Source organism: Indicator indicator, chromosome 4, assembly GCF_027791375.1.
Source record: "Indicator indicator isolate 239-I01 chromosome 4, UM_Iind_1.1, whole genome shotgun sequence".
NCBI classification, from domain to species: domain Eukaryota; kingdom Metazoa; phylum Chordata; class Aves; order Piciformes; family Indicatoridae; genus Indicator; species Indicator indicator.
In genome coordinates, this window is record NC_072013.1 from 47188075 (window position 1) to 47215815 (window position 27741).

General features: G+C 46.6%; 1 protein-coding gene across 6 annotated transcripts in view; it reads left to right on the top strand.

Annotated features, from left to right (window-relative positions):
- Positions 1 to 3220: 3220 nt before the first annotated feature.
- ACTN1 (actinin alpha 1) overlaps positions 3221 to 27741 on the top strand; it is an 88831-nt gene continuing 64310 nt past the window's right edge. For all 6 annotated transcript variants that reach the window (XM_054400283.1, XM_054400281.1, XM_054400284.1 and 3 more), the window contains exon 1: positions 3221 to 3412. In XM_054400283.1, the coding sequence (XP_054256258.1) occupies positions 3308 to 3412 (105 nt within the window). In that variant the 5' untranslated portion in view covers positions 3221 to 3307. The remainder of the gene's footprint in view (positions 3413 to 27741) is intronic.

Consider the following 27741-nt stretch of genomic DNA (forward strand, 5'->3'; position numbering starts at 1 on the left):
TGTGCTCCCTGTCCCACAAAAAGTCACTTTTCCATCAGATTGGAAGGACACACTCGAAGACCCACTTGATCCAGCAAGGTATGGATAATGCCCAAGGAAATCAGCAGCCATCTTGTAACAGAGGAGAAGAGTACTCTAGGAGACTAAGGGAAACCAGAGGATTGCTGTAGTTACAGGCATCTCTCCTATCAGCAGCACTGGCTTCTGTAGCCTCTGCTGCTGCTGTGCCTTCCTCTCCCATTGCAAGATCATCTCTTTCCCTTCATGGTGCTTGTACAATTCTTTGCAAGACCAAGGGTCACCTGCATCCAGGAACTACCCAAGTTTACAAACAATCTCCCCCCACCCCCAACCCCCAGGGCTGCCTGTAAGTTCACAAAACTTTGGCCGAGAACACTGACTTGCATTTATTAAGGAATCTGAGCAAAACTGAGAGTCAGGATGGGGTTAGGAGAGACAAATTGAGATATTTCCCAGAAATCCATACAAGAATTAGAGATACAAAGGGCAGGAACAGTTCAGACAGAGGGTCTAATACACTGGAAACCTCTCCATTATTGCCTTTTATTGCACTGATGTTGTACATTAAATCACCTAATCCATCCTCTGCCCTGTTCTAGAACAGGTAAATGAACAGGATATTGGCAATTACTAATATTTTTCTATTTATAATACCACTAGTCTCTGTAAGTAAGATCACTACATGTATAATACACAGCTAAGAATAAAAACTTATGACTATGGAGATAGTTGCATTGTAAACAACTCCAAGAAACCAAAGAGGCACCTTACAGAAGCTTGCCACATCTTACAGGTTGGATCTCCCCAGTGCTGAGCATCTCCTGGAAAATGCTGAAATTCCTCACTCACAGAACTTCAGCTGAGATCTTTCACCACATTTAGGGAGGTGTGAAAAGTGGCCTTCAATAACGTCCTCTTAAAGTGCAAGGGTGGGGAAGAGACATAATAGGACCCCCTGCCTTAAGGTCCAAAGCCCATGAGTTCTCTCAAGGAATGTCTTTGTTTCCCTCCTTTCTTTGTTTCCTCAGATCTCACTAATTCCCATGTTATTCCAGATTGGAATAACAAGTTGGAAGTGTCTTGATAAACAAGGAAAAAAAAACCAAAGTAAGAAAACTTTCAGGCACATATGCTGTCTCTATCATGTCAGCAGGCTGTAGCTGTTAGTTCATAATTTCTGTTACTGGGTGTTCATCAAATGATTCCAATAAATAAAATTTGGTCTTTTCTCTTCAAACCCTGATGATTTATAGATGTAAATCCCTCCATTTTGCTTTTCAAAAAAACATCAGTTATCACCTGTATCTCCCTGCAGTGCAGAACTCTGGGGGAAGTTTCTTTCAAGTCCATTACTATCTCTCCAGAGTGATAGGACTATTTTGTGTTAGAATCATAGTATCATAGAATCAGTCAGGGTTGGAAGGGACCACAAGGATCATCTAGTTCCAACCCTCCTGTCATAGACAGGGACACCTCACACTAGAAGTCATGATGAAGTGTTCCTCAACACTTCATCACGAAGCACATCCAGGAGGAGTTCCAAAGTGCCTGGTAGACCTAGATTCCTCAGATCTGGTTTGCCTGAGCTGGTAGGATGCTGAATATCCTGCTTTACCAAAGGGTCTCAAAAGGGAGACATCTTGCATTGCTTTTGAAAATAATTGGTATTACTGTACTTATGTATTTAAATAATCTTTGGACCCCCAAATGATGCAGATCTCTGAATAGTGCAGAACAATGCTCATAATTGGGTTTATGATGGCTGAGAGTACACACAAGGAACATCGTATGACAGATGAAGACACAGTACAATACAGGTCATTTCTCCATTATGGTTTGCACAGTTATTTATGATGAGAAGTGAAAGAACATATCTGATTTCACTTCCAGTGTCTGTAAGAAGCAGAAAAGAACAAATTCCTCTTCTGGAAGAGGAGCTTGCTGGTGTAATTTGGGGCTAAATCCTACCTGATACTGAGCACTGATGCTCAGTTCATCCTGATGCTTTGCAGCAACCTTCCAGTCTCCTCTCAGCATCACTCACAGGTCACAAACTCTCCATTTCCTCTGATCTGGATGAACTGGGATACGAGCTCACTCTACCCTGGATGACGTTGCAGAGCAGCGTTTCTTTAGGCTTCCTCTCACTTTTGTGAGAGATACCGTCCTGCTTCTCAAAGAGACTGACACAGGAAACTCATAATGCTTCAGTCATTTTTTGCCTCTCAGCTTTCAACGGACAGAAAACCATTTGTGTATCATAATGCTCCTTAAGGGTTTGTGTTTCTCTCCTAGGAAGCTGCTAGATGAGCCAGATGCACGTTAGTTCAGGGTTTTCTTGTTAAACAGGATATTGTGGGCAGAGTGCGGCAGCTGTGCCCGAGAGGCCTGGATGCAAGAAAGGCCAAGCTGGGCAGCCCTGGCACCCACTGCACGGCCGCAGCTGTTGACTCCGGCTGGCAAGCCTCGGCCGTCAGCGCTGCCATCCTAACCCTGAGCAGCAGCCGCCAGCAAGGAAGGGGAGAACGCAGCTATTTTTTGGCATCCTGAGTGCAGGCACAGCTGCGTGACCACACGAAGAAGCTGCGTCTCGTGTACGGTGGCGGTAAGACTGCAGGGCTGCGATCAAGCATCCGCACTTCGGGGCCAGGAGCGGCGACCAGCGCACGAAGGCATCCTTTCAGTGATCACACGCTGCCGTGACCCGCGCTGCTCGGCCACTCCGCGCACCGCTCAACCGTGACGGCGAGTCTGCGAGTGACCCGCTCGCCCGCACCCTCCCGCCACGGAGCCACTGAGAGAAAAACACCCCAAAAGCAGCACTAAGATCCTCAACATCTCTCCGGCCCGGCCCAGGCCGCCGGCTACAGCCCCTGCTCGCCCGCCCTCAGTCGCCGCCGCAGGGGGGTGTCGGGCGGTGCCGGGGGCGGGGCGGAGCGGTGGCACATCGCCTATCACGGCGGCCGAGAATTGAGACGGACGCGAGGAACACGCAATGAACGAGGGGCTGGCGCTGGGAAATGCAGGGTCGACGGGGGGAGGGGGGGCAGCCAATGAGAGGCACGGGGGCGGGCCGCAGGCCACGGGCAGGGGCGGGGCGCTGCGTCCCGCCCCCACGGTGCTGCGCGCGGCCGACGCGAAGAAGTGGGAGCGGGCGCCAGCGCCGCCTGCTCGGGCTGAGCGGCCGCGGGGCCGGGCACAGAGGGCAGCCACTGGCACACCGGACGGACGGACGCACGCCAGGACAGAATAGGGACAGGCAGCCGCCGCAGCAGCAGGAGCAGCCATGGATCACTACGACCCGCAGCAGACCAACGACTACATGCAGCCGGAGGAGGACTGGGACCGGGATTTGCTTCTCGACCCGGCCTGGGAGAAGCAGCAGAGAAAGGCGAGTACACGCCGCTCCCCTCCCCGCACACATGCACGCAGCGGGTCTCCGGACGCGGCCCTGTTGCCCCTCAGCGCGCGCCCGTCTGGGGACTGGCGCTGCGCAGCGTGGCGAGGAGATGAAAGCCGGGCCGGCGGGGGCTGCGGGGGCGGGTGGAGCGGGCAGGTGATGGCGGGGCGGGCAGGGAGGTGCCGCGGCGGGTCTCCCCGCAGCAACAGATGTCAGCGGTAACCGGCCTGCAGGTGCGCCCAGGAGGAGCGGAGAGCCTGGGGGTAGGTGGCGGCGCCCCCCTGCCTGCGCCCGCCACCCCACTGCCTGCGCCCTGGCCCCGCCGGCCCGGCAGCGGGACGGTCACTGGCTCTTCGTTTGAATGGTGTGGTTTAGGGCAGGGCTTGCGCCGAGCTCATGTCCAAAAATGGTAACATTCAGCCCTTTTTTTTAAACTGAAAGGGTGGCGGCGGGGAGGGGAGCTCAGGAGGAGCTCTAGCCTCGCCGCTCTCTGCTTATGTGGTTTTTTTTTTTTCCCCTCCTCCTTTCAACCAAAAGCATCCTGTATTAGATCACTCAGGAATCCTAATCCCTGAAACGTTTCCGTCTTAGTCACTTCATCAGGCAACAATACAGCAGCATGTGAAGCGCCGCTCATGGTAGCGGGGCAGGGGCCTCGGGTTGCAGCCGCCTGCCGCTTCTCTTCCCGGCCAGTCACTTGCCTGCTCACCTTTTGAATCGAGTCTTGCCTGCCGGAGCTGCGAGCAGGCAGGAGAATCCCCAAACCTCCCTTGCTAGCGGGGAGGATATATTAACAGATACTATGTAGCTCGAGGTGTGGAGCTTCAAGGAACTGGGAGGGAGGGCACACAGGTGAGAAAACTCTTCTTGCCATTTAAGCCGATCTCCTTACCCCCTTCTCTGCTTCTATGTGAAGGGTTTTCAGGTTCTGCTGCTCATAGCTGTCTGAAATGGTGCCAGTGAGAAGTTATTTCCTTGGAGGCTGATGAGTTAACTGAAGGTGATGGCTATAGAGCTGCTGTCAGTGGTTTCCTCCCTTGGAAGGACTTGGGTGGTGAGAGCAGACAACATAAGAACTAAAACACACAAACAAGGGCATTTAAGGGAGAAGGAATTGATGCCATGTGAGCTTAGATTTCAACAAATGAGAAAGCATGGGCTCTAACCATGGTTTGGGGTTTGAGTGCTGGATTGCTTATGGGAAGACCAGGCTCTACTCCTTTGAGGAGGGAAGTTTCCTCCTTTTCACAAGATCTGCCTGGCAGTGATCCATATCTTCAGTCCTACGCCTATATCTGGCCAATGCATCTAAAAAGAGCCAGTGGAGCCAGAGTGAGCTGGGCAGTATTGCTCACAGGCTGAGGGGAAATGATTGTCATGCCATGGGACTTTTTGCCTTTCATGGTGCAGGGTGAAATGAAATATCTTACATGTAGTGGAACACTGTCTTGATTCAGAAACAGGAGCTGAACATTTGTAGTAGAAAGAAGTCTCAAACCCCAGGTTTTGGTATATGCCATAAGGTGAAGGCCCTGCTCTGTTAGGGATACCACCTTCCAGGAGATTTTAAGTTCTCTTGGTCCTATCACAAGAGGGGGACAGAGAGCTACTCTGTTAACATGGGTTACTTGAGTGGAGGGGAGAAGCCTCTTAAGAAAGAGTTTTAAAGAATTAATGCATCTGCTTCAAAATAATTCGAGCCAATTTATTTCAATGGACCTCTACCAGTTGAATTAGATGTGCCAGGTGTTTCTCGTCAGCTTGCTGAATGGGAGGGCTTTATAGAAGAGAAAGCTGGTAAGGGACTTTTTAGGGTGTCAGGTAGTGATAGGGTTAGGGGGAATGGAGCAAAACTAGAAGTGAGTAGATTCAGATTGGATGTTAGGAAGAAATTCCTCACCATGAAGGTGGTGACACACTGGAACAGGCTGTCCAGGGAGGTGGTAGAAGCCCCATCCCTGGCGGTTTTTAAGGCCAGGCTGGATGTGGGTCTGAGCCACAACCCTAACAATTCTATGATTCTATATAGTCCTTCTCTGATTGCAAGATCACTTGATTGTTTCTTTTCCTGCCAGTGAACAGCTGGAGCTGTTCCCTTCAGCAGTGTGTGCAAATTTTACCATGATCCACCATTCTGGTGTCTGTAGGTAGGATGGTCTGGTCTGGGAGTGGGGACTTCCCATTTGCAGCCCATCAGTTAATGCCCTTTCAGAGGGATGGATGACTGGATCCCTTGGCTGTACAGTTCTTGTTCTTCTCCCAGTGGTCTGAGTGTGACCAAAAGCACTGTTAGGGTCTTGGGGCTTGCTTCCTTCAGAGGTGTGGTGATGTTATCCATCAAGCATAAGCTTGTGATGTGTGTTGTAGTAAAATGGTCACTCCTTACCTGTGAAATGAAATGATCAAAGTAATTAAAGTTAAACGTTCATTACTGTTAGTTAATAGCTTACTGGGGTGAACTGGAGAGATTCATGCTTCCCAAATACTCCTCTCTTCAGGCTCTGACTTGCCTCTCTGACTCATGTTTTAGGTTTTTCTTCGCTTAATCTGGAGAATTTATCTGATTTAAGTACTACTGAATTATTGGCATTTTTAGACCAGTCAGTGGGGCAGACTTGAAACTTTCATGCTTGGGCACTCTCTGGGAGAGGAGACAGCATGTCTATAGTGCTGGCATGGCCAGTAATCCAATAGGCAAATGCTTGTGTGAGAAGTGGCTGTGTCTTGATGGGTCTTTCCAACCCCTTGTGTCTTGGCTCGGTAAGGCCCTCTGTTGGCCCTGTGGGCATAGCTGTGACTTGGTGCTGTCCTGTGTATCTTTGTGCAGCTGGGACTATTTGGGAAGCAGACAGTCTAGAGCTGTTGCTCAAAGATAAATTGAATCCAGCTCCCTTTCTTTTGTCTGCACATGCTCAACAGAGCTCATGGCAGGCATCAGAAGCAGGAAGATCTCCTGGACTTTAGTAATGACCTCAACAGGCACAACAGAGGAAAGACAGGTTTGCTGAGCTGTTGGGACCTGGCTTGCAGGTTTCTGAGCCATGCTAAGTCAGATATGACAGCCTTCACTCAGCCTTCAGATGGGTAAATAGGTGAGCTGCAGAATGAATTTCATATTTGGAGGGTGAAGCTTGGCCTCTTGAACATGATAGAAGAGGCACTGGTCTCACACCTCTTCCCACCTGGCCCTTCCTGGGGAGTTACTATTTTACAGTGTAGGGATACAATGACAGTTCCTGGGTGGAAAGCAGCTTTCCTCATAGAGCCTACTTTTCGTGTCTATCAGAAGAGACTCTCAAAGGTTTTAAAGAGCTCATTGCAGCATTGCTATTCATAAGCAGCGAAAGATACAATGTGCAGAACAAATTAATCCACTTCTCATTTGATGTCTCTCCACAGCCTTTTTTTGCAGGAGCAGGGAGTTTCTTATGGGGATTAAAATACTTTCCCCTTTGCACCGCTGAACTCCTCTCATTAGTTTCTTCTAATAGCTCAGATTTACAGTGCTGCTGAAGCAGTGATAGCACACACTTTGGGAGCACCTTTTCTGCCCCAAAGAAATGCTTAAGTACAGTTATTCATGAACTTAGAGAAATTCCTTTTTAGAAATGTCAGTCCCCCAGAACTCCTCTTGCCATTCTGTGCCATGCACTGTGTATAAAGGCACACACAAATACAAGGCTGATCCCATAATCTAAAAAGCCATGGATCTTGCAGGTCTACTGTGAGTGTCTGCATCCAACAGATCTTACTGCTTTTGTTAATGATTTGAGTTTTGCTGTGCTAGTTGCCTCTCTGAGGTGGGGTTATTAACGTTAGAAAGTACTTGTTAAGTAGAGCCCAGGTCCCTGATGGAAATGCCTGACCTCCAAACCTGCTGGTAGCATGCTCAGATCGGGTGGTTTAAGTGTGACTGATGACTGAAGTGTGACAAAGTGTAAAAGTCACAACCACAGCTTCCTTTTCGCTTGGACTGAGTGTCCTCTCGTACAGACAGGGTCTGTTTTGAGAAGGGTGTCTGGATTTCCAGAAAGCAGCAGTTGTGGTAGTTGCTGTGGACACCCACGGATGTGATACTGCACCTAACCTGTAGTTCGCTAAAATGTCTTTCAGTACCATCATGAATTCAGACGTGAGGTAAATAAATGTGGGTTGTTGGTGAATGTACAGCATTGGGTCCCTTTTCTCCCACTGTGGGTGACGCTGTGTGGTATTTCATGGGCCATAGCTAGGGATGGTCCTTGTGTGGTCTTTGCAGTGTGGGTGTGCTGTAGGAGGGCTGGCCCTAATACACCTGAAGATCCTCTCTGTCTTATTTTGCACTAACCGCTATTAAATACAGAAGCAGAATGGTGAAGTTTGTGCTTGCTCAGCTGCTCATTTAGAGTCAAACAGGCAGGGAATATAGGTCACCAGATATCTCCTACCTTTCAGATAAAGCTTTTGTTGTTTAACACAGGTAGTGTGTTGTCAGGTACTTGCTCTTCAAAACATTAAACTTAAAAATTGCTGTAGAGGGCTCTGGAAGTATCTGGCTTTGTAAATCACTTATTTGTCCTTGGGTGTAGGAGCTGCTTCATACTTTCTGTGATCAGGTTTTGTCAGGGTGTGTGCTTGTTGGTTTTGTTTGTGTTTTTTTTTTTTTTTTTTTTTACAAGAACTTTGTTATTCATTGTAATCTCTTCGTGCATGATGAATGAGGCATCTGTGCTTTGCAGTGACTTACCCATCTGGTCAGCAATCTATTTACGAGGGGGAACTAAGGAGAAAGCCTGCACAGGTTGAAAAGGAGATTGCATGTTCTTTGGGAGGTTCTGTACTATATCCCAAATATCAACTCACGAGAACACAATGCTCACCAAGCTTTATTGAACTGTTTCTTCACCTAATCCTGTAGGGGAGGGTGAAACACCTCAAAGGAATCCATCTACCAGCCCAGCGATGTAAAATGTGTATGGGGAATTTCTTGCTGACTGCTTCAGGCAGCCAGGTTAAATTCTTGTGCATGTGATGTGGTAATGATGTTTTTGCCATGCATAAGTGCAAAGGCTAGAGAGGGTAACATTGTTTTCTTCCCTAACAGTGTTCAGTGGTATAGCTTGGGACATCTGCCACGAAGGACATCTTTAAGCAGAAGCCATTTGGAAACTTCAGTTTTCTTGGCTGTCTGGTGAGAAATTGCCCCCTTAGAAGGAAGATTTTGTATGAGGTGATGTTGCCTGGCTATCAGATTGAAGTGTGACTGTATGGTAGCTGTGGGAATGTGGGCCATTAAACCTGTTTGGTAAAAGTGTTCATGAACTCTGTGATCATAGTTTTGGAAGCTGTGTGTGTTACAGTGGAGACCCAGTGAATAGTACCTGTCCTTCCCAGCACTGAGGTGACCACTGTGAATGAATGCTCCTTAGCTGCTTCTGCTGTAAGCACTTTGCTTTTCTCACATGTGGTGTGTGAGGTGCAGTTCTGCAAGTGAACGTGTCTCATGCATTTTTAATCAAAGGAGGAGCCAGGGTTCAACTGGCCTCCCCAGTCAAGTTGTGAGCCTGTGAGCTTTTATGTGCTGTCTCACTGGGATCCACTTAAGACTTTGGCCTGGACTTCTTGAAGTTGGCACAAACAGCAGTGACAGAGATGGTGAAAACTTGCACAACTGTGCTGGGGAGAGACCGAGAGCCTTTTCCAGCTGCCTGTGGATGGTCCCCATGGTGCTTGACCTGTAGACTGTCCTTCAAAGTGCCTTTGTGCTAGCAGAGGATGGCTCTGCTCTTGCTGACAATTAGGTGCAGAAAGCAGTCACTGTAGAAAAGAGACTGGAGACCTGACCCGAGAATTGTTGGGAAGCTGTTAAAATGTAACATATACAGTTGATCTGTCTCACTTTCATGTGTTGCATCTGCCCCAGGGGCTTGGTGGATGTATTGATGTGTTTTGTTTTTTGTTTTTTTTTGTATGTGGGATTTTATTGACGCAGTCTAAGCAGTGGCATTTGGGGAGAATGGGGGACAGAGCAGCAGAGTTTTATGTAAGAACATAAAACTGATTTCTGGCCACATGTGACTATTGGAGATATGATGGCTGCCATAAGGAACATGCTTAGCATGACTTTACAGATCTTATATAGCAATGTAAAACCCTCTCATCCCCTAGAAGCCACAGATGCACTGTGTGTGTAGGGGAAAGAATGTGTGTAGTATGTTTGAGAGCTGCTGGGTTAGAATAATATGACCTTGGCAAGAAAGGCAGAGAGTCATCTTTTCTTCAGAGGCACAGAATTTACTCTAACTCTGGTATTTTGGGGAAGAAACATGTTACACAGACCTTGGATCTGTAGGATGAGTTGGTATAGCACAGTGAGATAGGCATGTCAGCAGCAGGATCCTCAGTCTGGTGCTAGTCATGCCAGAAGTCTGTTTTATTGAACTCTGAGGAGCCTCCTTCCTCTTGATTTATAACCCCAGCACATGAGACTACTGTACAGGTTCTCAGTGGAGTCACTGAAGTCCCAGAGACAGAACTAGAGAGTTCTTGAGCCAACCCAAAAGATGCTTAAGTGAGCAAAACCATTGGCATTAATATAATTAGACAAAAAAAGTTTGCTTCCTGTTTCCCTCCTGCTGTTGCCTTCCCTCCTCTTGTTCCTTTACTCCATGAGAGCAGAGCTTGGTCATAGGATGTCTGTGGTGTGGCCTGGTGCCAGTTGAACCTCTTGGCTCCCTATTAGGCAGTAAAGTAGAACGTTGGAGCTTTTTTCCATGTGCTGGTTTCCTGTCGTTGTCTTTCCTGCTCAGTTGGCAATGCATGTACCCTTTTGGTAAGGACTAGGTCAGGCCTTTGCAGGCCAATCCTGTACTGCAGCTGGCTGACCTCAGGCTTTTACCTGAGGTTGTCTGCTCTTTTTCTTCTTCCAAATCTGTTGCTGCTTTGAAGCACTACAACATGATCATGTCTCTGCAGTGTAGAGATCTGCACCCTCAGTGCACAGCTCCCATTGACAGGGCTGGGTTATTTATTTAAACAGAGGGGATTTTGGTTTCTCATACAGATGACTCTTGGATTTGTCATCCTCCTGGTGTGGGAAGTTAACAGTGAAAATGGCCTTTTACTGTATTGGAGCCAAGATGGGAAGTGCTGGCAGTTAAAAAGGCTTGTGTCTTGGCTAGTAACACTCACTACAGTGGATGCCACTGAAGTAAGTCTCCAAATATCACCTGTCTGTTGCTCAGACTGGAGTGCTTTCAAGTAGATCTCTGAATGCCAGCAATCCAGGTCTTCTGGGCAATCTTACAGAAACACACCAGCATGGATAGTTGATAGGCAAGGTGAAGGCTGCAGGGCAGAATTCATAGCAGCAGCTTGTCCCATATCCTCTTAGATGGCTTACGAGGTCAATGGGAAGACAGGAGTGCTTTGGTTGCTTTGGCAGGCTGCTTGACTTCTCAGTGACTGTGTGCCATTGTGGCATAGGGCCTGCCCTTCAGGATAGCACAGGTGGGCTCTGTGCATGGCCATCAGTTTCAGAGGAACCCTTGTGAAATCTGCTGCACAGTGTGGATGGATAGCCTGCTTTGCTCCTTCCATGAGCAGGGTGCTGAGTGGCCAGAGAAGTTTCACACAGAATATTCATATTTTATTTTACAACACTGAGAACAGCTCTGCCACCTTACAGAAGTGGTTAACCAAGGCCAGCTCACAGCAGAGGAAGGACTGCTGCTTTCCATGGCCTTTGGATCAGGCAGCCATGGCACTTGCTGGTTCTCCCTGCAGTGTATTTGATGCTAAGCACTTGAGCTTTGCTGCTGCTGTAAATGGAAGTTGTGCTGTTACATCTTTGCTCCCTGAGCTAGCCTGTAAAGGTCTCTGAGAGATTAGGGAGAGTGAGAGAACCATGTATGGTGTCTGCATCCCAACTGAGTGCTCTTTTTTTCATCATGGAAAGTGTTGTGTACATCCCAGAGCCCTGTTTTCTGGCCAGGTTCTTTGGCTCTGTAGCAGATCAGTTTCTGCTTCTACCCAATGTGCTTTCCTGTGATTCTCCTCAGTTTATTTAAATTTACCCTTCAATAGATGATGAGTTAGTTCTGCTACTTATGTATATTATCCCCAAGAAAACATTAACATTTGGCTGCACAGGTGAAAAAACCCCAAAAGGGCAAGTCAACTTCTTAACTGCTAAAAAACGGCAAAGAACAGACACTTTGTTTAAAGATGTTTAGACCACATCTATGCCAGGGTTTATCACAACAGAAAATATTTAATTCCTAAGGAAGACTGCAATTGCAACTAAATACAGTTGCAGCTTCTTAAGCATATTTATGCTTCCAGGTGAGCTTTCTACATGTGTCATCTGGTTTGGGAGATGTGGAGACCTTCCACTGATGAGGGAAGAGAGAGCAGATGCAAGGGTGTGGTGGGAAGAGGAGTAAGCAGGTACATTTGTTCAAACCTCTGCCTTCCCTCTAGCTCTGCTTATGATGTTGCTGTGTACAGGAGGGGCACCTCCAGAGGAAGTGTTGGTCTCAGCCACACCTGTCTCCACACAGAGCAAGAGCTTGGACTTCATCAGTGCTTGCTCATCAAGCACTTCTTGGCAGTGGCACTTGAAGGCAGCTGTGCTGGGCAGAGAAGGCTGGGTGGGGACAGCTGGGGAACACAGTCATGAATATGAAGCAGTCTGTTTCAAAATGGCTAACGTGTGGAAACTCGCTGTTTCCCAAGCGCTTTGTTGGGCTGTTGGGGTACTCTGGCCAGGGATGAGACTATTTCCAGCTGTGGTGAGTCAAGTGTGAACTCACTATGGGCAAGGTGCCCTGCTCCACTGGTCTTGTCCTGCCAGAAATCCTCACCCTGCAGCCAGCGATACCAAGCTCAGTTTCTGCCAATCCTCAGATGAAGGCCTCCAAAGGGATGGGAGAAGATGATGCAGACCAAGATACTGTGAAGGAGAGGGTGAAGGGAGTCACTGAAGAGCTTGTACAGGGGCCATGATGTTGGAGCATCACCACTGAAGAGTGGCTATGGTGGGTGAGGGATGTAAGGACCCATCTCATCTTGGGTGAGTGATGGGCAAAAGTGGGTGATGGGATGCCAGGGGTTGGCTTTCCTTGATTACACAGAGCTATCCAACAGGCAGGGACATAGTGCTGGCAGTGCCATCGTGGTAGTCATCTGGGAATGACTGTTGTTCCCTTCAGTGTGGTTCCCACCCACTGGGGATTTCTTCTGTGAAATAGGACGTTTCCTCTTTTGTGGAAGGTGCTGCAGGGCAGAAGTTGCCCTTCAAGGGGAAGCTGTGCATCTGGGACCTTTTGCCCTCCACAGAAAAGACATGGCCACAAGAAACTTCATAGGGCTTCATTTAGGGAGTTTTTGGTCCAGCTAGTTTCCCACAGAGACTGCTCTGCAGTCAGATGCTGTGGAATAACAAGGGGATGTGTGTCAGGTGTGCAGGGAGCCTTGTATGGATTAGTAGGAACTGGAGGAGCTAGAGTTTTAATGCCTGATACTGTGGTCCTTCCAGTACTGGCAACAATTGCTAGTGAAAGGAAATTTCTAGCTGCTGGTTCTGGTGAGTGCTTTTGGCTCCTGATACTGTGGGTGTTTGCGTTTAGCTGTTTGGCTGGAGCTAGCAGGTCTCTGTTAGAGTTTCTAAAATGCCTGTAGGCACAACTCCTTGCATGCTGAAACAAAGCACCACAAGCATGACACTGTGTCGGTGGGTAGTTTGGCGTGCACACACCTGTCTGCATCATGTCTTCTGGGTCCAGTCATGCAGAGGTGCTGGAGCTGACAGAGCCAATTTATGAACAGGAGACCTTTTGTTCCTGCAAGCACACCTCCTCCAACGCTGATAATTTTCATGTGCCAGCGTATCATTTAGTGACATGTTGTTCCATGCCGTTTGAAATGGTCTGACCCAGCCAGCTACTGACAGCCTCCTATGGGGTGGATCTCTGAAAGCTGTTTCCATCCTAGAACCAAAGGAGTATTTCCCTCCCCCTCCTGCAATGGCTTGTTTCTTTTAAGCTGTTAACTGGCCATAATCCAATCATTACTACTGTAATTAGTGAACTGCTTACAGTAACTAAAACACTTGTAGTGTAATATCCTCTCTGTTTGCAGAGCTTGGAACAACTTTTGCCTGTAGTCCTGTGAGAGGTCTGATGATGGCACAGGGTTTAGTGCAGGGGGCACAGGGCATGCTGCCTCTTCTGCCGAGCCCTGGCTGATGCCACTTGGGCTTTCCATAGCAGGAAGAATTCTGTTCAGGAGCCCCATGCAGGTGAGCTAGAAAATCCTTGTGTGCACCAAGCTCAACATCTCGTCTTGGTGTCAGATTGCCCCCTTGTTTCTGTGCTCTCCCTTCACCCACCAAATTATTGACTTTGTAGGCAAAGCCAAGACACTTAATCTCCTGGCCCTGCACATACATTCTGCAGAACATGACGTTTCAGAAGGGACAAATTCCTCTTCAGCTATTTGTACTTTTGTGAGTAATGTCCTGGCTTTCCTGAAGGCTTCTCCAGCCTTTCTCTTCCTACCCTCTCTGGAGGGTAGTACCAGTGCATTTATCTCCAGCCTTTGTTCTGCTTCCTTATTTCTACCTCCTGAGATGGAACTTGTTGTAACTCAGGCTCTTCTTTGTTGAGAAGGAAGAGGACTGTGGTGAGGAACAAGCATAGGCAACTTTTGAAGTGGGGAGTGCTGCTGGATGAGAAGGAGCGAGGGTGCATGAGGAGAGCAACTACAGCAAGCAAAGGCCCTGCAATGGTAAAATACCCAGCACAGCCAGCCATCAGTTGGCAGACAGACTCTACTCAGCAGCTGAGCAGGGTCTGGCCTGTGATAGGGTTGGAAAAATGAGAAGCCTTTTTGGCCTAAGGATGAGGTTTTAAAATAACAAAACCAACTGAACACCAAAACCAGAAACCATGCAAATCCTTACCCAAAACCCACTTCCATCACAGAGTTTTCATTCCTTTGTGGTGCTGGGCAATATAGGCACAAGATGATGTACAGTCTCCATCATGGCCCCCTGACAGGTGAAATGAGTAGAGAAACCACCTCTGGTAAGAATGAGTTTGTTCCATGTCTTCTGGATTTAGCTTAGGAGGGGAGTTCACCTCCCTGGAGTTTGTGCATGCTGCCAGCCTTCTGCTATACGCTTACCTTACTGCCCCAGGAGAATGCTGCTCTCACTGAATTGTGTGCAAGACTGAAAATTTACTTGCTGTCATGTAAGTCAGAGTGGTCAGTAGGGTGAGCAGCAAATCCTAGGATGCCAGTGGCCTGCAATCTATGTGGTGGGCCCTACAATGTGCCAAGATTTATGCTTGCTGGCCTGAGCCTCTTGCCTTCTACCCTGCCTTTGCAGCTATCTGCATCTTCCTGCAGTCCTGCTGTGCTCATAGCCTGCAGGGTAACTGGGGAAAGGGAGAATGTTTCTGCTTTGTTTGTCCACTGTTATCACCACAGAGCTCCAGTTTGTGAACCTGGTTCCCAGATGCTGCAAGGCTGTGCATAAACAGTGAAGTGATGGACACTTTTTTTGTTGTTGTCTTAAGACCACTTACTTGTGCTAATTACAGTGCATGGAAGTTGCTTCCCTGTTTGTGGTACTTGCTTACAATCCACTTGACTCAAAGAAATTGTTATAAATTCCCCATTCTTCTGCACTAGCACCATGTGTTTGACTTGGTTGGTTTTAAGTACTGGTGCAGCCACTGTCAGCACACCCTGCTTGAGTGCTTCCCAGTCTCTTCAGGAGGAGGTCTAGTAATAGACCACTTCAGATTGGTGCTTCTGTTTTTAGCTTCAGATACTTGCTTTCAGCGTGTTGCAACAAAATTCCAAGTACAGCTGTCTTTTTCTCCACATTCGTCCAACTCTGCTAGGATACATTAACAAAATGATGTTCTGGAAAGCACTTAATTTTTTTTTTTATTAGTTTTTGTTCATCCTATTCACCTAAAGAGTATTTTGGTGGTGTCACTTTTTCCTTCAGTGCTTCTTTGGAAGTCTGCCACTTGCCATGGCAAGGAGAGGGGAACAGCAATATTAGCTAGATGTGCCTATCAAACTGGCCTAATTTCCCTGCCATTTATTAGTTTCTTTGCCTTCTGAAGAATATATGAGTGGGCAAAATATTTTACATGTGTGTTGTGGATAATGTGCTCCAGAGCTCTTAATGTAGTTTATGTAGCAGTTATCAGCTTCTTGGCTAGTGAACTTTCTGTCTTCTGCAGCCTTACAAAAAGAATGAATAAATGTATTGTGTAACTGTAAAGTCTGTAAAGTGAGTTCTAGACATTTGCCAGAGGCTGACATAAGGTATATTCAACTTGACAGTTCCCTATGGTTCCAAAGACCTGCCAAAATCTGATGGTTTTGCACCTAATTAATTAAACTTCTGCATACGCGAGTGCTGAGCATTCTTTCTCTCTTCATTCATTTACTTGGGGCAGATCAAGTTTCACAGACTTCAGTCCAGTCTGACTGTACTTATCTGTCACTTGTTCTCACTTGGATGCACCCACAGTCAGTCCTTGCATGTGCTCTGGAAAAGTTTTCAGCCAGAGCTGATCCTGCTGTGCCTAGAGTTATGGGAAGGAGAAGGTGGCAGGGTGGAGGAAGTGAAGGGTCAGTGCAAAGTGAGACCATCTGCTTAAATAAAGTGGTCGACACCAGTCATGGAACCAGTCCCTCAGCAGTTGGTGTTTGGAGCTGCAGCAAATGCAGAGGGGCTGTGACTCTGGCAGCCAGAGGAGCTTGAGGTTTGTGCTGTGTTTGGGACTTCTGAATACCTTTTACTTGATTGGAAAGCACAGCAATGCCTTCTCACTTTTAAGTCCTGCCCAAATTCCTTGAATACTTGCAGGTTGGACCAGGTGATAGTCCTAGTCTGCATGTGAAAAGAATAAACTGCCTGCCAACTCTCCATAGGTAGGAATGCAGCTTAAAACCACCTCAAGCCATGCAAAATATCTGAGGTTATGGGAGAAGGGTGTTGGAGTGGGGGAATGGGAATCTGCCTAACACAAGTAGTGTTGAAAGCAACAGATGCAGTGCTTGTGGCTTGCTAGAGTAAGTGTTAGCAATAGCTGTTCCCAGCTGCTTCATCCACCCCTTGCAAGGTACAGCATTGTTCCAGGACAAATGCTTGTGGACAAGAACGGGTGAGGCAGATTAGAGAGCTTAATCTGTGTTAAAGTTAATTTACCAAAACACTAACAGGGAGGGAAGTTAAACCTAGATAGCTCCCCACAGTGAGGGAGCAGCAAGAGAATGAGAAAAAGTTGGAGAGTGTCTAATAAAAAACATTACAACCTCTTAACTGTTTGGCTTTGTGGTTTTGTGGTGTGGTGGTGGTGGTGTTTTTTTTTTTTTTCCCCCCACTATGGAAATAAATATTGGTGGATCTGTTTTCTGAACATCACATTGCCTGGTTCCCCAAGCACTGGCCCTGGACTGGGATTTGACATCTGTCTCATTTTCAAGTCCAACACAGTCTCCCACATTCTGGAAGAGTGCTTAATAGCTGGTCAGAGAACTGCTGCACAGCAGCTGCTGAGCTGGAAAAGAAGCTGCTTCTGTTGCCTATTCAGGAACATAAGCTGCCACCTCTTAGGCCCTGCAGAGATTGCCAGAGCTCAGAGCATTTCATGTGAATCCAGTTGCTGAAGCTTTGAAGAAATAAAGCTGCTCAGCAAGTGTGGTCTTCAGCCCTCTAAATCTGAAAGCTCAAAACCTGAAGGCTTTGCCATGCTGCTTTGCAGAACACCAGACTTCTTCCATGAACAGGTACCAGTAGTCTAATCCCTGCCTTTAAAGAGCAGCAAGGTCACTGCAGGGAGTTTGGGCTGTGCTGTGGGTTGGTTTCTCATGCCTAGGAGCTGGTGCTGCCCTGCTAGGATAAAGCACCTGGGCTGGCTGCTGCTACAGTGAGCTGAGGGGGACTCCCCTATTAGCAGGGAGACGCTCTGCTGCAGTGGCTCCACTGATGGGTGCCTAACTCTTTATTCCTTAGATGCATAGTGCTCTGATCTGATCAGATTTTGCCACCTGGTTGCTGTTCATGTGGACCTGTACTGCTCTGCCAACTGTTTTAAATGTAGTCCAAACTCTGAAGCAAGGCTCTGATCTGGGTCTTCCTGTGTAGAGCTCAGGCTACAGCAGTCCTAAATACAGAGAAGCCATACAGAAATTTGGAGACAGGCTCTGAATATCAGGAGTGGATTCTTAAGCATCAGGAAGCTAGGGGAGAAAAAAGGTTAGAGAGTATCCAGTTAAGCAATGCTTAGCATAGGCTTAGCTCTTTTTTTGCTGCTGTGAAGGGAAGAATAAATTCTAATTTACTTAACAATACCTTACCTGTGTGCAGAAATGTGCTGGTTGGCTCATGGCATGGGAGACAGTCTAATCTGGAAATGACTAACTTCCTCTGGCAGTTGCCAGTGCAGTGCATAGGATGTGGGAGGTAGGATGTGAGAAGGTCCTGGGCCACTAATAAGCGTAGCTAGGCTTGTGAAGTACCAACTTGAGCTTAATGCTGAGAAAACTCCACTTTGAGTTTGGTTGTCTGATCTGAGCAGGAAGAAAATGTTTCCCTTATGAGCACAATGCTCTGTGGTCATCTAAGAGGAAGGAAGAGTCCTACAAAGGTTAGATTCTCTGTGCCTTTATGATGGGATACACGATTCCATGAGAGGGAAGAGGATCCCATGGGAGAGAGGGGCTGAAAGCTGTTACTTACCTGGCTTCCAGCCTGATAGTTCTGGTCACTTTCCCTTCCCAGGCTGGTGCAGGGCTTCATGCTCATGTGTGAGCAGCATGTGTGGCAGCAGTTGGAATGGGAGCTCAGCATGTGAGGCAGGGCACCGGATGCTTGTGCAGCAGCCACGATGCCCCTGGGTGGTGGCCAACACCTACTGTAGTGTGTAACAATTGTGTGATTGCTTGCTGAGGAAAGGGCTGGGACAACTGTGCCCTTGCTCTTCAAGCCCACTCATTGCTTATTCAGCATGTTGGGAGTGGGATTATTTCTTCTTGGCTCACAGACAAGAGTGGATTGAGCCTCCCACTGTGGGATCATAATTGCCCATACCCTTTTCCCTGTGAAGCTGCACATAGACCAGTAGTGTTGTTTGACATGGCTGTGGCTGGTGCCCAACCAGCTTGAGTTGGAGCAGGGTAGATCACTGAATGGAATTGATTTCTAGGGGACTGGTTATGGTGGAAATCGCATTCCTCCTTCCCCGCTCTATGAACATGGTTTCCCAAAGGAGACAGCAGTGAGCACAGAGCTGAGGACAAAAGGCCAATCAGTCTGCTTTGCTGTTCCCACTGCAATGCTGTGCTGATGTGCAGCTGCCAGCAGGAAGAGGGTTAAGCACACAGTTCTGTTTACTGCATACTTCTCATAATCGGGGCTGGCATCCAAATCCGGAAGAAGATTAGCAGTTAACTAGGGACCCTGAAACAATGTGTTTCGTGTCAGTGTTCTGTGAAGCTATTCAGCCTGCCATCAACTCACTTGCAGAGACCTGCTCATCCCTGCAGCCCTCAGAGTGAGCTCTGGGGAGAGGAGAAAATGAACGGCTTTAGTAACAAAGACTTAATTGGACTGAGCTGCATTTATCATTGGTGTAAGCTTGAAGCCAGGGGGATTTTGCCAGAAATTAATTTATTCCATAATACTACTGAATGAGGTTCTGGCTGGACACAGGTCTTGAGATTAGTGCATGAAGTTATCCAGGCTCAACGGTGACCAGTCTGGGTAATGGGATTGTGCCTTTTGGCATAAGAATTTACATGGGCGTCATTGAGTGCTTTGACCAGTATTGAAGACAAGCAATTGTGGTGCTGGAGAACCAAATATAAAATTCAAGTTGGTTTTCAAGGTGTGGTTTTGGACAAGAGGGAAGGTGTGATGATTTTTTTTTTTTTGCAGCAGTCTGTGGCGTGTGTGCTGTCAGCGTGGATATAATTGTAAGCAAACTTCCTTGGGGTCCAAGGCAGAGTGTTATTTACCTTGCTACTCCTCCTTCTGTTTCTTTCTTCTAACAAACTTTCTTCTAAGAAACTCATCTCAAACTCATCTAACTCATCATGCATATACACAGCATGGAGCTTTTGCCTTCTCCAGTCTAGTAGCAGTTAATTTGTGGGGACTCACCTTTTCCTCCTTAGAGCTTCAACACATGGCAGCAACCTGACTGCCAGAGTTGTTTCTGAACTCCTATCGTCTCTTAGGAACTACAGAAGTCTGTTTTCCCTCATGTTTCTGAAGGTCTTTCTATCACCCTCTTCCTGTCTTACCTGAAAAGTCTGATCATTATCCATGGATGATGTTTATATGTGTTGAAGCCAAAGTTAATGGAAAAAGAACTCCTGACCATCCTGTTTTGTTATTGAGGTCTGCCTGCTTAGGAAGTTCTTGGTCTGAAGGGGAATAGGAGAGGTTTTCCAGTCTAAGCACAAGCTTAGAATAAACCTGTGTCTGTTCGTAATGTCAAGGGGACTCTCCTTTTTTTCCCAACAAAGTTGACTTTTGTTTACGCTTTTGTTTCAGCAGGAAAGGAGATGAGTTCCTGCTTCCTATTCTGCCCAGTGGTAGCTGTGACTGCTAACCTATGGTGTGGTTTCTTTAGCTACAAATATTAACATAACAGTTTGAACCTGTCTTGAATTAACTTTTGTATATTAGTTTTGCACTGAGTCGGATTATTGTAGGACAGACAGAAAGCTACTTGAACTTCTGGAAATGATTCCATGTTCCTTTAATTAGAAGACACATGCTGGATATCTTAGAGTGCTAGCAAGGTCTTTGTTTTCAGTAGATATTGACAGACATTGTATGGATGTTGCTGGAATTAGATTTTTAGGTCTTCTGAAACAAGTGGTAATAAATGTTTCTTGGCTGTTTGTTCCAGGGGTAATTGCTTCCAGGTGGTAACTAACCCTGCTGTCTGTCATCTGTGTGCACCTTGCCTGGCTCAGATGATTCCTTAATTGAGAAAACAGATCACAAAGATCACAGCAATTGTGACAAACTTTGAGTCCTGCCATTTGGGCTATTTCTTGTCAGTGCTTTGTTGTTTGGTTTTGTTTTTTTTTTTTTTCATTTTATACCCTTTCTAATGTAATATGATGCCTCATCCAGGATACGCTAGTTTAATTGTTCTTACTGTATCTGTGCATGCATGTCGTGAAGTAAAAATGATTTAGGTGTTCCCTAAACAGCCTGAGTGTATGGAAAAAAAAAAAACGGGAAAAAAATGAACAGGACTCAACAGCCTTGTATTTTACTGTGTAACCATTAGGAACAATCACCATGTATCAGCTGTGATAGTAAGCTGAGCTAGGAATGCTTTGCTTAGCAACGGTTGCAAAGGAAAATTGTCAGGCAAGGGCAAAAATTTGGAATGAGTATGGAAGGCCCTCTTTTGAAGAGGTGAGCTGTACTCTGTGACTAAATGAGTTGGCATTTTTCTTACACAAACACCTAAGAAATACGAGCATTTATGAATAAGCATGAAAGCAAGTTCAGTCTAATCCCCTAGCTTCATAAATGCTCTTGCTTGCTTTCTGAGTGTAGTAGATCTCTCCAGGCAGCATCCCAACAACACAAGGCAGCAGGGTCAAAGAGCTTGGTGTGGTAGTAGCTTCACAGCCAACTTTTGGGCTGTAGTGATAAGTTTGAATGGACACCTGACCATGGCAACTGGAGAATGGTCGTTGGCTTTGTCACTCTCCATCATGAAGCTGTTCCCCTACCCCTAAAATCGATGACGTACCCGAGAGGGCTATCACTGATACCACGTTTGACATCTCCCTCCTGTGGAACTGCACCAAGGTTGAAGGTGGTGTCATCAAGAATGTGAGTGAGGTACTGGTGCGTCCACTCTCAAGTACATAGCAGGACAGGGTAAAACAATGAGTGACACACCATGTGCCATCTGCATAAGTGCTTGTTCAAGAAATACTGGCTGTGGAGCTGCCTAAATGGAGGATGAGCCTACAGTGAAGAAGGCTTTAGTTTTGTCATGCGTACACATTACCAGAGAACACTGTGTTTAAAAGTCTTCATGAATGGGGCCAATCCAGCAGGGTTTAGGCCTGGAATAAGTAATTGAAACTTAGCCAAAGAACTGCTTTAAGCACCTTTGTTAGGCAATGTCTGCTTTCACATGCTTCTTGCCCTTGCTACTGTAATCTTAAGGAGGGACTGTCTTGAGAGATGCATGTAAGTAGCAGCTGGGTATCAGAATACAAATTCTGTCAGGGTAAAAGCACTTTCATTAGACATTACTTATTCATGGGAGGAATTATTAAAGACCTTGAACTGGTACATGAGATGTGCCTCAGTGTGCAGGAGCCTTTCTGCTGGGTTATCCATGAGAGGGTGCTTGACATGTCTTACACACTCCTTTTTAGCTGACTATTCTCTGCACAAGTAGATTAAAAGTTATGTAAGGAAAAGTCAGGGTAGAGCATAGTAGTGACCTGCCCAAGCTATTTGTCCAGTCTTGAAGTGAAGTATCCCAGTGTCACAGCATGAGGTTTTATAGTACTTTCATCACCCTTCCAGTCCTGGGCTCAGCTGGAACGAGGGCACTGTCTCTGAAGTACCTGATCTTTCCACTTTGTCTGTCCCAAATGTATGGTGTGTGGCAAGGGGGAATTGGTCCTTTGCCAGGGTCACGACATAGCTCAAGTGGAAACCCTCCAAGACGAGAGCTCCACTTTTGAACCAGAAGAGTCTGGCAGGAGAACATTTTCAGTGAGGCGTTGTCTTTTCCTGAAATTTTCTTCCCACCTGAGTCCAAGCTATTTCTGCAAGTTCCATGCCTTGCAGTGGAAGGACACCAAGCAGGATATCCCTCTCTATGATGGGCCACAAGAGCTGTGTTGTGAGCATGAGCTTTGGACTTGTAGTTCTGTTGTTCTGGCTGCCCTTTATGAGTTTTGTGACCTCCTCCAGCAGGAATCCTGTTTGTTACAAGCCATGGTAGCTCCCAAATAAAAGTCCAGGCTACTTCATCTTGCCCTCAAATGAAATGTCTTGTATAAATAATTTGTCTTTCCCTGGGCAGAGACTGTATTTTATCCTTGCCATCAGGTGCAGTAGATTCTGCAGCCTTGTTGATCTCCTGAACCTTTGTGATTTCAGACATGTCAGCAAGGGGTGCCTCTTGCTTTGTTACAGATGTGGTGTTGTAGCTGTTGTACTTGGTCCCTAGCTGTGTTGCTGTGCTGATGAGCATGGTGAGGGTGGTCCTGGGGATCCTCCATGGCTGATGGAGGAGGCAGGTGCTCCTGGAGACACTGGGGAAGCCTGTACTGTTGTTACTGACTCACTCTTCCTTGCAAATAACTCTAAAGCCTGTTTTTTGGGGTTTAATAACTCAAACTTCTTGTTGTGTGCATCTGCTTTTCCAAAGGCTGCTCAGTTGGTGGAAAGCAAATGGTGTCTCACAAGAAGTGGATGGTTGGAGGCACAGGGGCCTGCTGCCAGGCCCATCCCTGTTGCTGTGTGGCTGCCAGGGCCTTTGTGGTGCCTGCAGGAGATACAGGCTGTCGCTGTCCCCTGGATACCAGCAGCTCTGTGCTGGCATCTCCTTCTGGCTCGTGTCTCGTCAGCAGCAGTCTCTTCCCTTTCTCTTGGCTCTGGCCTGTACTTGGCAGAGCAGCCCACTGTGCAGGGTACTCCTCTCCCCATGCACTGTCCCCACTGGTCCATGGTGGTGACTCATCTCTGCCAGCCTCCTTAGGATGGTCTGTGCTGCAGTCCCACCACTTTGGTGGTGCTGGCGTGTCTGGAAGATAAATGGATTGCCACCCTGATTCCTGCCCTGTCAGCATAAGTGTGCTTGGCTCTGTGAGCAAGCGTGCCATGCCTGTACCCTGTGTACTTATGGCTTCCTTGGTGTAGCTTTGTCTCTGTTCACTGAGCAGGTAGCTTGGCAGGTATATCTATTCATCCAAGAGGTCTGCTGACTTGTGTCAGGAAGCACAGGGAGAGACCAGCTCTAGTACTAAGGCCACTGAGCAGGCATCCATCTGTATGTTCTTCAGGGGTGTACTGAGTGGGCACAGCCAAAAGAGCCTGCTTAAAACCAGACAATGGCTGAGAATACAGATGTGGAAAGCACAATTCTGTGGTGATTGGCACATCATAGCACACCAGTAATTGACACTCTGAGAGCCATTGAAGTAATTTCCTCCCCCCACCCCCCGCCCCAGGATTGAAAAAAGTTCCCTGTAGCCTAAACTGAGGTACTGGTAAAGGACTTACAGGATTGTGGGATGATGGAAACCCAGGATGGTGCTCTGGGCATGTGGGAACTCCTTTCCTATTGCTTGTCACAGGCAACATCTCAATGCCTTCAGCTTCAGCCTGCTGCCAGCACATTGCTTAGGTCCATAGGCTTTTCCAAAATTGCCATAGAAAGCTGAAAACTATCTGGAATTTTAACACTCTCCTATGTTGAATAAATTCTATGCCACCTACTGAACAAACGGCTTTATTTATTTATTTATTTAGAAATGCCATTCAGGAATTATGGGATTAGAAGTTTCTCTTGTCCCTGGGGGAAAAGCTGTGCTCTGATATCCCAGGGCCCCAGGTTGATGGGCTTCCGTGGTAGCTTGGGAATGCTGCTATAGGGTACCTTTGTATTTTTTTAATGGGTGCTCCCTATTTTGAAAACCATTAGATGGCACAGATTTACTGGCTGTTCATTTCTGCAGCAGAGCGTTTAATGCATCACAGAAAACAAGATGAGCTAGGTAAGATTCGTGATTCCAGCTACCTGGGTACAAATATAAAGCAGTAGGCATCCTTGTACTTTGCTTTTTCTACAAGCTATACCACAGATCATTTCCTGTGGTCAGGAGCCATATCTGAGAGTACCATATGCAAGTTGGGGACCTTGTAGCTAAAACAACATGCATTTCGGATGAGATCAGAGCTTACTAAAAAGAAGAAAACTTCTAAGGAAGGATAGGGTTAGAGATATGATTGCGTGCGTACTCACTTTAGGCAAATAATGTCTTCTAATGGCTCGCAGTAGTCATACGCCCTGTTTTATAGGGAGTACTCAAGCACTGCTTTTTGAAGCAGCCCAGTTCTGTTATCTATTCATAATTATTATCTTTGTAAGACTATTTCAAAAGCTGCAGTAGGTAGACAAGGTAGAAAGCACCCCATCCTTTGAATGCTTTCCCTTCTGTGTATGCTGCCCTTACAGCTGCTGCCGTCAGTGGCATTTCTCCCTGGTAGTTAATGTGCAACCACAATGTCCACAGAAAGTCTAGATTTCAACAATTATTTCTGTACCTTGACAATGTCTTTTTCAAGAGTGATGAGGGAGGGGCAGGAAAGGGGAGATTTACTTTGTATTGCTTTAAAAAAAGCTAAACAAGCCAACCGTAAGCCAGATAGTATTGATCTGACCTTCACCTAAGTCAAACTCTGCATAAAATCTGCCATTGATGTATGGAACAAGTACAGTGTAATTCTATTCTGCTCTTTGCTGATGAACTGTGAAGCAGAAGTAAGCTGAACATCTCAGATGATTTAAGGAGTTTGCTTATGAAAATGTTTTGTTCCTTCTCTCTGATTGTGCAGGTTCAGGACCACGGTGTGCTCTGTGTGTAGGTGCAGCACAGAGCAGTATGTGGTTAATGTAATGCCCATAACGGTTTTCATCCCATTCTTTCCTCACCTCTATTTGCAGTGTCACTTCTAGGGTGTTGCTGTCCATTAAGCAGATGAGTTGGGGAGCAGCTGTTCAGAGCTCTTCCCTGTTTTGTCCTGGTTTATCTTGAATTAAGGGTCCAGTAAGATGTTTGAGTAGTTCTAATATAACTGAGTCCTTGAGAATTTATCAGCAGTGACTTTTATTTGTCATGATGCTACTCCCCTGACTTAGATTAAACCTAGTTCTTTGCACCTGGGCTTTATAATCAAAATATATTTTCACCTAATTGATGATCTTAGTTTTTCTCTTAGTAATAATTATATCAGGTGATATTTGTGTTTGTATGAAATATTGTGTAACTCTCTTGCTTAGTTTGCTTCATGATGGAAGCTGGGCCTTTAATGCTTTCATTTTCTATTTCTAGCTAGTTTATGTTCAAGGTGAGAATATTCCTCTTGCCCTATAACTATTTGCCTTTGAGGGGTCAATGATGTTATGATAACAGCAAAGTTAGGAAAAGTAAGTTAGAAGATGGGCAACAAAGAAGAGAGGTGTAAACTGCCTGCTTGTTTCTGGAGATGTGGCAGGATGAGACAAGGAAATTGGGTTTGTTCCTTTTTAGACACTAGTGAAAGTGCACCAGAGCAGTGTAGGAAGCCAGACCTCCTTACTTCCACTGCTTATGGAATGGCTTGTTATCGAGGAATAAATAGGTTAATATTTGACTTTGGGTGTGAGGCATTAATTCTCCAGAAGAGCTGAAACCAAGCAGATATTTAATGCAATAGTATGTGGGAAAGGCTGCACTAGCATTATGTTGCATCTTTCAAGAATGACATGTTGCCTATTCTGTTACTGGCAATTTGTTTGAGTTGCCAAGGAGAGCTGGTGCTTAGCAGTGCTAGGAGAGGCTAAGGCATCTTCCTGAAAAAAAAAAAAAACAAACTACTGATAACCAAAGCAGCTGTGGGCTTTGGTAGGCTAGCAAGGAGAGGGAGAACGGGGACATATCGTCAATGATGTTTAACTTTGATGCCATTTTAATGGTCAACTTTAAAGCTTTTACTAGGAAGATGGTGTTGACTTAATGCCTAGGGCAGCTGCAGTCAGTTCAGCAGTGATGCAGGTGGAGCCTGCTGTCTGGAGGGGAGCACTCCAAGGGTGTTGTCCTCCATCCTCCTCCACTCTTTGCAATGAAAACTGCATGTCCTTAAGTTAAGGATTTCCATTACTCTGCCTGAGTGACAAGACCTATGTGGGGGTGCTCAGTCACCTGATGCAGAGGTTTAGTGGATTTGCTCTTGGCTGTTGGTGGGACTTTCTTTGTGTTGATAAGGTGTGGCATGATTTTTGGCATCTAAGTGCAATTCTTTGTCATACATGAGGTGGGAATGAAGTTCCTGTGTTGACTCTGTGCACATCTCTTCAGAAGATGGAGTAGGATTTACTTCAAGGAAGGGGAAACTTTTCTAGGGCTTACATGTGGTTTGCAAGAAGATTTTGGATCTAGTGGTAGAGCTGCTGCAGTTCAGGCGCAGCTTGCTACACTACTTAGTGGAATAGCAATGTTCAGCAGTGGGGCAGGGTGGAGTTGTGTTAAACAGAAGGTTTCTTTGATCCTACCTTCTTGTTGAAGCTGGAAAAACAACTTTTGTGGAACATTGTTACACAGTGTGCAATAACACTGTTGCTTATGTGCTTCTGCTGCGCTGGATGGTGTGTAATTAGCCCTGCTTACTGCAATGTTCAACAGCCCATTGCATGTCAGGCTGTCTTCAACTCTTCTGTTCTTATGGCTTTGCAAGTCTTGAAGTGAGGAATCCTTGCCTAGATGTAGCCAAGGCACAATGCTGAAATGGGATTATGTGCCCTGTTGCAAGCAAGCAGTGTGTGCTACAGTGGAACATCCAACTTCCCAAGTGTATCTTTCATGGCACCTCTCTCTTCCTTCCTCCATCTTGGAAGAATACAAGTGAACGGATGGTAATGCATTAATGTATTAGCATTTATGTGGCCAGAGCAACAAGCAGTGTTTTCATGCCATGATTTCAGCTGCAAGATTTCCTTTTGTGCTCAGGTGAATTGCCAGGGGAGTTGTAAGGGCTTCTGGGGCAGCAGTTTGAAAGCCAGGTCTCAGCCTTTGAGACTTCATGAAGAACATGTGCTTCCTGGGGTGGCTACAGCTCGTGAAAGTCTCTGTTACATTTGGACAAGTAAGATGTCAATGAAGAGCAGTACACAGGCCCTTTAAGAACAAATTGGCAGAAGAGCAGCTCAGTGTTTAAATTTAGTGCAGACAAAGAGGGGAAAAAATTCCCTGCAGCATCTGGTTTGTATTACTGCTCTCTGCTTCAGTAGAGGATGTGTTTACAGGGAAGCTCTCTGGTGTGCAGCAAGGGGGGTGCTTAAGCTGTTTGTTTCTGAGGGACTCTCAGCTCAGGGTATGCTTTGCAGTCACCCCCATGTCCTCCCTTTGGCCTCCTTAACTAATCCCATTTCAGCTGTTGAGCAGAACAGACAGGTGCCCTGCTGGATCTGGAGTGTCTGAGCACAGCCCTCCATCTTCCAGGGCTCTTCAACAATGCTTGCTGGCCTGGCTGCTTCCCTTTTTGCTCAGCT